Source organism: Emys orbicularis, chromosome 1 (genome assembly GCF_028017835.1).
Source record: "Emys orbicularis isolate rEmyOrb1 chromosome 1, rEmyOrb1.hap1, whole genome shotgun sequence".
In the NCBI taxonomy this organism is placed as follows: Eukaryota; Metazoa; Chordata; order Testudines; family Emydidae; genus Emys; species Emys orbicularis.
In genome coordinates, this window is record NC_088683.1 from 337,898,482 (window position 1) to 337,909,487 (window position 11,006).

Genomic DNA, 11,006 nt, shown 5'->3' on the forward strand with positions numbered 1-11,006 from the left:
ATAAGAAGAAAGTAAAGAACTAGCAACATTTAAATTAAAAAATCTGATTTACATTTTAAAAATTGTTGGGTTTCTTTAATTTTAAAAAAATCATTATTATTATTCACCTGACATTCAGCTCCTATCAGTCTCTAAGATGCCCGTCTAAACTGTGACACCACTAGAGGGGAATTAATTTACCTTTAAACTTCCAATCAAATGTCAAGTTATGATTTTTTTTATGTATGTGAAAACTAATAGATACACAAAAAGTTCAGAAAATTGTTTTACTTTATATATCTCTCTTCTTAATTTCAAGAATGTAGTAATTAATCTAACAGCAAAGTATGTACTGCAAAGAACTAGTGGCTGAGTCTTTTTTATTTTTACCTTTTTTGGGGTGTAAGACAGAGGATGAAAGAATCATCGTTTTATTCATTATGCCTATCCATGTGGCAGATCCCACAGGAATTTGTCAAACTACAAGTTAGTCAAGAGGAGTTCCTCTGTATGAAATCATTATTACTGCTCAATACAAGTAAGTAAAAAATGGATGTTTTTGTCTTTATAACATTTTTTGTTCTGTACCTCAAATATTAAAACAATACTGAAATGTTGCAAAATTTCACACGGTGTTATTTATCATGAAAATTGTAGGGCTGTATGCCCAAAAAAACAGGGAAAAGTCCCTTTCAGCAAAAATGTCTCCGCCTCTAAAGCACTAAAATACTGTTTCTTTTTGTTGTGCACAGAATAAAATCAATGAGATACATGTTGAATACAATTTGACAGGTAGCCACATTAAGCTGGACATTTTCAGAGCAATAGTGCAGGGTTTCAGCCATGCAACTCTGAATGACTTCAGTGGCAATACACAGATAAAGCCCCATGCAAAGCTGCAAAATGACAAATACAAAAAAAAATTCCTTTAATACAATGTCAGGTATGTTGACGTAGGGGCCATATCCCGCTCCTGTGAAGTCAATGTTTTGCTCATTGGAGCAGGGGAGAATGGACATGGCTGACATACTATGTCAGGTTACTAATATTAACGATTATTCAAATTATTCCTGGACAAAGATGGGCAAATTTAGCCCAGGTGTAAGTCAGGGCAACTCCATTGACTTCAGCTGTCTGTTCCAGAACTAAATTTGGCCCACCACCTCTAATCTGATCCCAGCTACAAAGCATCTTTCCAGGTTCCAGTTTGCTCATTGGTCTTCCACTTTCCAGGTAGGTGAGCATCTGGGTGAAGTTCTCTGACTATCTATACTAAGAAAGTAGTCTGTTGCTGACCTTATTTGTCAGTAATGAATTCCCTGAAAATGATTTAGCTGCTAATATAGGACAAAAACTATTTTCAGAACTTTTTCGGAAAGTATTCTTGAGACTTGATTCCCCAGGAGCCTTACACCTACACTGAACCATAGGGGTGACAGGATAGACTCCTGTAGTATGTTGCTTGGTTCCTCCAAGTGCCAAGAAAAATGTTCATTGAAGGCTTATTCCCTTGTGTACCTTTGCTTGTGACTCGTGTGCTCAGAGTGTGACATCTGTGCTCAACTTGACTAGCTTTTGCATAAGCATAGACTTTTTTAAAAAGAATTTCTCAGCAACAGAACACTGTATATTTTTAATAGATGTTTAGAATCCAGATATTAGTATTGCCAGGAACAGTTACAGGCGTGAAAATGACAGCCTCTATATGGTTGTCTTTCTACAACTTTATATTCAGCATTTTTCTGCAAAATCTAAATTTCCATTTTTAAAAGGCTTATTTTCCCATGTTGAACAGGGGATATTGCTTTCCAATCTGCTTCTGCCCTGTTAACACGGCCTAGCTGAAAAAGTCTGTCTAGCTAAACAATGGCTGCATAGAAGTAAGAGATGGAAAAGACCTGTTGGGTCATCTGAGCCATCTCTCACAAAAGTGTATGTGTTCCCCACCACATTCAATTCACACCATTAAGATGTAAACATCAAAGATTAAATTAAGACCATATTAATGTTAAAATGGTTTTAAAAATAGCAATCTAAGAAACAAACATTCAGCTAGTGTCAACCATTGGGCAAAAGTTATCCCTAGTGTAACTCCAGTTGCTTTAATGGAGGTGCATCAGGGATGAATTTGGCCTCTTTTTTATAATATTCAACTCTCTGTTCTCTTTTCAGGATGAAATAGCGATATATACTTGTTTAAAGTCAAAGAAAACATGCCTAAGTGCAACAGATCTTTCAAAAACTGTACTTCTGAAATTCAGAAGTAGCTGATGTTTTGGCTTATCATTTTCATTGCGTGTTAGGAAGATGGGAAGATTTAAACCATTGGGAATTTTTGCTCATTTTTATTTTGTATAGTTGTCTCCTGCAACATACTAAATAATGCTTGTGTATTACACATTCATGAGACACCACTAGGTTATGCTAATCAGTGCATCTCCTTGTTGTCCTGCCCATGCCCCTGCCTGCCTCCCTGGTCACAGATGACTTTATTGCAGAGGGAGGGTTTCAGTCATTTTGCATCACTTTTACCACCACCTCTGGCAGATTTTCCACATCAGTTATCCCATGCCAGGATACCAGAAACCGACATAAGTGATTGGTTATGACTTACATATCCATCTGCCTGTCAGATCACCATTTCTGCACTTCACTAACAGGAAGAAGTCTATAGTCCAAGATAAAATAATTAACCAAACAGTACAGTGTAAAATACAGTATAAATTCTTTCTCAGTTGTTGTCTTCATAATATATTGCAACAATCAAGAGTATTACTTTCTCTTTAGTTCCTTTGGAAGGTCTGAGAAGTCAAAGCCAGTTCGATGAGATGAGAGCAAGTTATATTAGAGAACTGGTCAAGGCAATTGGTTTGCGGCAGAAAGGAGTTGTGGCCAGCTCACAACGTTTCTATCAGCTTACAAAACTTATGGACTCCATGCATGATGTAAGTTTGTTTCTCGGGAGGTAGGGGGGCAAGGTTTATGCCAGAAACAAGAACCATTCCTTAAAGTAAATTTAAAAAATATATACATATATTGGGATGTTTGTGGTGTCCAGGCAGAGTTGGACACATCTTCAGGGCAAAAATCAATGCACAATTAACCAGATGTTCACATTTTTATTTATAGAGGATTCAATTGTATGGGAAACATATATTTAAAATGCCAGTTCATTTTTTATATTTCTGTTAATATTAGTTCAGAGCTGTGGTATGTGTATTTCTATATATTACAGACAAAAAAAACCATTAAAAAGAATTTTATAAAGGTAGCAAAGGCATACTCAAATGATAGGAAATGCCAGAATTAAGGTTGCTTGTGAGAGCAACCTTAATTTGGCCTCATTGTGCATACATATTACAATGCAGTCTTTAATTACATGATCACATACAATTTTTTCCACAGGACCTCTGCCTTAATTATTCTATTTCCTAATTTTTCAGTGTTTGACTTTGCAATCTTAACAATGTTCTTTTAACATTTTGTGTGTGTGTAATTTCCTAAATTTTAAAAAGCCAAATGAAAAAAACAGAAATTCCATTGTGGTGTTATTGACATCAATGTGGTTCATCAGTAGCGTTGGAATTTTTATACCCAACTCAGAGACGTCTGCCACTTGAGCGAAGTGACTAACTAATAGCATTAGTGGGTTGTCATTCTCTGTGGACCCAGCACCAGAGGAGGATGGGACACACACACTTTGCCAGTGAGTTTCACAGCTATTTGCTGACAGCAGAGAAATGATGAGACTCAGGAATCTTGAGTTCCAGTCCAGTCTCTGGAGGGGAGTGTGTCTAGTGGATACAGATTCTTCTGCCCATTTCCCCCAAGTTTCACCCCTTCTTCTCCTCCAACTTATCCCTTTTCCAGTCCTGTCTCTTCCCCTCTCCTAGCTGCCAGTTCCAGTCTCCTCACCCAGAAAGTCCCCAGTCCCCATCTCCTTGCCCAACCATTCCCAGTTTTCCCTACCCTATAGTTCCTTGTTCCCAGTCTCATTGCCTAGCCTCCTTTAGTCCCACCCCCAGCTCCTTGTCCAAACTAGTTCTCGTCCTGACCCACATTCCCTGTCCCCCAGCTCCAAACCCAACTCTTAGTCACAGTTTCCTTTTTCCTCCTTCCTTCAGTCCCAGTCTCCACCTCTCAAGCTCCTTGTTCCAAGCCAGGGAGAGGGCAGGCTGGGGCTGAGAAAGGGAAGGATGCAATGGGAGGCTGGGACTAGCTGGGCAAGGAGACTGAGGTTGGGGGAAGCGAGAAGACTGGGACTGGGAGCCAGTGAGGAAAACAGGAGGGACATGGGGGACTGGGAAGCAGTTAAATGATGGGGGAAACTGTGATCAGACAAGGAACTGGGAGACTATTAGAATTGGCAGGACAAGGAGACTGGGACAAGCCCCAGTGGAAGGGGGATAGAGGTCTGGGAGCAGGAGAAACAGTTGACAAGGAGTTGGAGGGGGAAAAGTGGGACTGGCTTGGCAGGGAGACTGGGATAAAGAGCCAGGGAGAGGATGGGTGGGATGACTGAGATTGAATGAGGAGCCTGGGGAGGAAGATTAAGACGGGGAACTAGTGGAGGGGGAGGGGAAAGACAGATCAGATGAGAAGCCAGGAGGGAGAACTGAGGCTGACTGGGCAAGAACACTGGGACTGAGTATGAGGAGAGGGAGAGACTGGGAGTAGTGGGAGATTGGGATTCAGACAGCGAGCCCAGATGAGGAAACTAGGATTGGCTGGGCAAGGAGACTAGGACTTGGATGAGAAGTCTGCGGAATGGAGACTGGGACTGAGTAGGCAAGTAAAATGAGACAAGGATGTGGTGGGGAAGAGAAAAGACTGGGACGGACAGGCTGGAGGGGACGGGGAAGCAATGGCAACGCTTATAGAAAGTGAGCAGAAAAATCAGTACCCACAAGAGTACGCTCCCCTTGAGAGCCTGGAATGGAGAGCCTCATGCTTGCTCACATATAGGATAACAACCTGTTACTGCTGTCACTTAGTCACTTAGCTCAAGTGGCAGAGTTCTGTGATGTGGATCTAAACATTCCAACCATGAAAAATGAACCATGTTGGTGTCAATGTGATGCCACATGATGGAGTTTCTGTATTTTCAGTTTGCTGTTTTTAAAACCTAGGAAATTACACACACAAAAACACATTCAAAGAACGTTATTAAGTTCAGAAAGTCAAGCATGCAAAAGTTAGGAAATATCAGAATTACAGTTGCCTGTGCTATCATGCACATAGGCTCATAGACTCATGGATTTTAAGGTCAGAAGGGACCATCATGATCATCTAGTCTGACCTCCTGCACATTGCAGGCCACAGAACCTCACCCACTCCTGAAATAGATCCCTAGCCTCTGGCTGAATTACTGAAGCCTTCAAATCATGGTTAAAAGACTTCAAGTTACAGATAATTCACCATTTACAATAGTTTAAACCTGCAAGTGACACATGCCCCATGCTGCAGAGAAAGGTGAAAAACCCACAGGGTCTCTGCCAATCTGACATGGGAGAAAGTTCCTTCTTGACCCTAACTATGGGGATCAGTTAGACCCTGAGCATGTGGGCAAGACCTGCCAGGCAGATACCTGGGAAAGAATTCTTTGTAGTAACCCAGAGCCCTCCCCATTTAGTGTCCCGTCTCCAGCCACTGGGGATTTTTGCTACTGGCTGTCACTGATGGGCCACATGCCATTGTAGGCAGTTCCATCATACCGTCCCCTCCATAAACTTATCAAGCTCAGTCTTGAAGCCAGTTAGGTTTTTTGTTCCCACTGCTCCCCTTGGAAGGCTGTTCCAGAACTTCACTCCTCTGATGGTTAGAAACCTTCACCTAATTTTAAGCCTACACTTATTGATGGCCAGTTTATATCCATTTGTTCTTGTGTCCACATTGGCACTTAACTTAAATAACTCCTCTCCCTCCCTCGTATTTATCCCTCTGATGTATTTATAGAGAGCAATCATATCTCCCCCAGCCTTCTTTTGGTTAGGCTAAGCAAGCCAAGCTTTTTGAGTCTCCTTTCATAAGATAGGCTTTCCATTCCTTGGCTCATCATAGTAATCCTTCTCTGCACCTGTTCCACTTTGAATTCATCTTTCTTAAGCATGGGAGTCCAGAGTTGCACACATTATTCCAGATGGGGTCTTACCAGTGCCTTGTATAATGGTACTAACACTTCCCTGTCTCTACTGGAAATACCTCACCTGCTGCATCCTAGGACTGAATTAGCCTTTTACACGGCCGCATCACATTGATGGCTCATAGTCATCCTGTGATAGACTTAGGTGTATTGGTCATTCTCCTCCTCCGTCACTTTCAACTGATAAATCTCCAGTTTATAGCAAAAATTCTTGTTGTTAGTCCCTAAATGCATGACCTTGCACTTTGCACTATTAAATTTCATCCCAGTTCTATTACTCCAGTTTACAAGGTCATCCAGATCTTCTTGTATAATATTTGAGTCCTCCTCCGTATTGGCTATACCTCCCAACTTTGTGTCATCAGTACATTTTATTAGCACAATCTCACTTTTTGTACCAGGGTCAGTAATAAAAATGTTAAAGAAAATTGATCCCAAGACCAATCCCTGAGGAATTCCACTAGCAACCTCCCTCCAGCCTGTCTGTTCACCTTTCAGTATGACCCATTGTAATCGCCCTGTTAACCAATCCCTTAAACATTTTTCAGTTCTCATATTGATCCCCAACTTCTCCAATGTAACTAATAATTTCCCATGTGGAACTGTATCAAGTGCCTTACTGAAATCTAGGTAGATTAGATCTACTGTGTTTCCTTTGTCTAAAAAATCATTTATCATTTAAAGAAGGAAATCAGGTTGGTCTGGCATGATCTACCTTTTGTAAAACCATGTTGTATTTTATCCCAGTTACCGTTCACCTCTGTGTCCTGAACTACTTTCTCTTTCAAAATTTGTTCCAAGACCTTGCATACAATTGAGGTCAAACTAACAGGCCTGTAGTTTCCTGGATCACTTTCCCCCCCTTTCTTAAAAATAGGAACTATATTAGCAATTCTCCAGTCATAGGGTCTGACCCCCCAAGTTTACAGATTCATTAAAAATCCTTGCTATTGGGTTTGCAATTTCATGTGGCAGTTCCTTTAATATTCTTGGCTGGAGATTATCCGGGCCCCCTGATTTAGCCCCATTAAGCTGTTTGAGTTTGACTTCCACCTCAGATATCGTCATTGCCATTAGCCACCTTGCCACTACCCCTAGGCTCTTCATTAGCCTCATTAAAAACTGAGGCAAAGTATTTGTTTAGATTAGGGATCGGCAACCTTTGGCACGCAGCCCATCAGGGAAATCCACTGGCAGTCCGGGACAGTTTGTTTACCTGCAGCATCCGCAGGTTCGGCCGATCACAGCTCCCACTGGCCGCAGTTCGCCATTCCAGGCCAATGGGGGCTGTGGAAAGTGGTGGCCAGCACAGGCCTCGGCCCGCACCACTTCCCATAGCCCCCATTGGCCTGGGGTTAGCAGTAGTTTGAAGATGTGCAATTAGAGAGGCAGGGGTTTGCAAGTAAAGAAAGGGTGGTTTTATGAGTAAGAAAGTTGAATGATGCCCTGGAGAACTGGAGTTTATTCCTGCCTCTGTCACAGAGTGTCTTTGTGATGCTGGGCAAGTCGCTTAAGCCAGACTTTACACAGGTGGTCACTAATTCTGTGTTCCTCATTTTCTACCTTGGGATATGATTTGCAGAAGTGCTGAGCACTCACAGCTGAAACTGAAGTCAATGGGAGCTGTGCATTGAACACTTTGCAATGCTGAGTTGTAGCATTTGAAAAATCAGGTTCTGGGTCCCTCAAATAGGGCACTCAAAATTAGTGGGCACTTTTGGCCTTCATCTCTGTGCCTCTGTTCTGTAAACTGGGGAATAATATCACACCTCGCAGGGGTTTTGTGAGGATAAATTGATATTAGTGAAGTTTTCAGATACTATAATGGTGAGCACTATAGAAAAGCCCATGAGGAATTTAATCATTCTGTTTTCAGAGCAGGGTTGAGTAGTGTGCAGTGAATAAGTCATGGGACCACATCTTGCACAATGAGGATAAAAAAAATATTAAATGAGGACTGTCTGTCCTGTTCATTGAATGAAGCTGGGGATATTTTACAATGGGGTTAGTGTTACCCCATTTTTTATACACTGAAGTGTTCATTGAGATATGTTCATGACTTCTGAAGTGAAAAGACTTTTTGGCTTGCAAGGCAAGACTGTGCACAGTATGATTTCATGGGTGATAGACATATGTAAAATGACATTGATTGAATGACATATTTAAAATAAACAATCATTGGTCATGTTTAGATAAACGTATAATGTATTAGTAGTAGTCTAAATTTTCACATGTTTGTATTTCATTAAAACCAGCTAGTGAAACAACTCCACCTGTTCTGTCTGAACACATTTCTCCAGTCCCGGGCACTGAGTGTCGAATTCCCGGAAATGATGTCAGAAGTGATTGCTGCCCAGCTACCCAAGATTCTGGCAGGGATGGTGAAACCTCTCCTCTTTCACAAAAAGTGAAATGTCTTTTCTCTTACTGAAGAGACAATTTTTGTGCCTTTTTTGTTTGTTTATTTTGATCAGGATTTTGCGGTTTATTTTGGTCAGTATTTTGCAGTGTCAGGACTTTAGGATATTTGTTCTATTTACCATACCTACCACCTTACTGTGTAAGTTTGATGTCCATATTGTGCGCTCCTGATTTATTTTACTGTTAAAATCACAACTGATGTTTGTCATAAGAAAAGTTTTGTAAGCCAGAATAAGTTGCTTCTTAGGAATTCACAAGAACAATACTTAACAAACGGAATCTTTAGTTGTCTAAGAACAGTTATCTTGTACATTTTTTCTTTCATATTATTCCTTTGAAAACTTGTGCTATGACATGGAGTAAACTTTTACTCTAGTACATTGGGTGGGTGGGTGTCCATATGTATAAATATTAAAGGTCTGAAGAAATTAAAATGTACATTAGCCACATTTACTTATGGAAATTTCCCCTTTTACTTACTAACCTGCCTCTCTGAAGTAGCATTTCAAAATACAGTATCCAGGTTTAGTGGTACAGTATCTTCACAAGTAGTTAGCATAGTGGCAACAAAATGTACATTTTGTGTGAGTGTGTGTATGTTTGTGTCCATACCAAAGTAAAACTAAAGCAATTCTCTGCAAAGATTGGAAGGATTAAGGAAATGCCAGTGTTTGCCTCCCACTGAAACCAGTGTATACAGTAGAATACACACACACACATACTGCTATTACTGTTTCTCCTTAACAATATGACACTTATCAGTAAAGCTAAACCACTTAACTCTCATTTTAAACTTACAAATTTGAAATTTAATTCATATAGCCCCTACTGTATCTTTTAGACGCTTTAAATATATTTTAGTTACGTGTCTCTCTTTAACATTCAGTAATGTTTAATGACTACAGCCTTTGGTGATCATAATGTGCTACTGGATAACTGAAACACCCAATAAAATCAAATTATAGAGAGATCAAATACAAAAAGAAATGGAAAGCATGATTACTGAAGCTTTGATACACACCAGTCTCATTATAATGCCATTCAGTGGACCTTTGTGCGGTTTACAGAGACAAGTGATTATAACTGGAATAATTGTAAAGGAGGGTAATGTGGTTGTGAGTACAAGTAAAGTACCCTTATATGATCAAAGAGAATGTCATAATTTTTATAATGGGAGTGAAATGTTTTACTGAAGAATTGCTGTGATTTTTTTTTTTACATGGATATGAAACACCTCACATGCTTACTTCAGTCAGTTAGGTTCAAACAACATAGGAATAGCTCAAGGGAAACAATAGCCAACTATTAGGCTACAAAATCATTAAAAGCATTAGTGATTTTATCTGCCCTTGGAAGCCATGTCCTGTTGCTCCAAAATTCCCAGAAATACCTTCTCCAGGGGTTGGCATGCGGATGGGCTGGTGCCTCCAAGAAGTGCATGAGAGCAAGCTACACTAAAAATGAGAATAAAGATGAAAAAAACCCAGCCAAATAGTTACAAAAACAGAACAAGCAGGGTGCAGAGAAATGCCCCAAGATAAGCTGGGACAATGTCACTTTCTTTTTGAATGACCAGATTTGAAATTTTGACTGTCTATGGACAAGTGATTTTGATTTTTTTCCACCACAGCCTGACTTTAACTCTGATCCTCATAGCATTTATATTTTAATAAATTATAGGTTTAAGCTGCAAGAGTTCTTTGTTTTTGCATTATTAGAGTAGTGGTGGGTTTTTTCGTTAGTAGTATTTGCATTCACTAGTTAAATTTGTACCCAGGCTACATGCTTTCTTCCACTTGCTCACTAATCCATTGCATAATAATACCATTTCTGCAAGCTCTCTGGGAAGGTGACCATTGCTGGGGGTCTTGAAAACAGTATGGCAAGATTTATCATTCACTAAATACACTATTCACTGTCAGTAACCTATTCTGCCATGCCAGAAAATCATCCTAACCATCCCACCATTGAATTTGGAATATGGAACAGTGAATATGATCGCCTTAAGAATACCTCCAAATTCAGGCTACATAAATCTCTGACTCCATTTCTGCAATATGTTCCAAGTGAGTACCAGTTTAATGATCATTTTTATTGCTGCCTTCAGTGCTGTGATAACCCACCTTATGTGGTAGGTACCTCCAAAATAGCTCACACTTGCCTCAAAGCTATCATCAGCAAGAGCTTAAGCTGCCATCATCTTTTGGGAATAAATAGTAAATTCCAAAAGAAAGTTTTCCAAACTAAAAAATGTTTTAAGCTCTAGATCTCAGAAAAGAGTATCCATAACAGCATGCTCACCGTTGTATATTTTGCAGTGTACAGCCACCTGACAAGTCTGTCTAAATTTGGCCTTCATACCATTTGAAAATCCTGTGTTCAGTGCTGCATCATCTACATTTAGACAAAACAGCTTTGAGCTTTTCCTGCCCTGATCCCCATGTAAATCCTAAAGCTGTTTTAT

At 40.1% G+C, this 11,006-nt stretch overlaps 1 protein-coding gene across 2 annotated transcripts in view; it reads left to right on the forward strand.

The window, feature by feature from the left end:
* PGR (progesterone receptor) overlaps nt 1–8,532 on the forward strand; it is a 58,718-nt gene extending 50,186 nt beyond the window's left edge. For both annotated transcript variants that reach the window (XM_065405599.1, XM_065405609.1), the window contains 3 exons: nt 387–517; nt 2,767–2,924; nt 8,377–8,532. In XM_065405599.1, coding sequence (XP_065261671.1) covers nt 387–517; nt 2,767–2,924; nt 8,377–8,532 — 445 coding nt within the window. The remainder of the gene's footprint in view (nt 1–386; nt 518–2,766; nt 2,925–8,376) is intronic.
* The last annotated feature ends 2,474 nt before the right edge of the window (nt 8,533–11,006 follow it).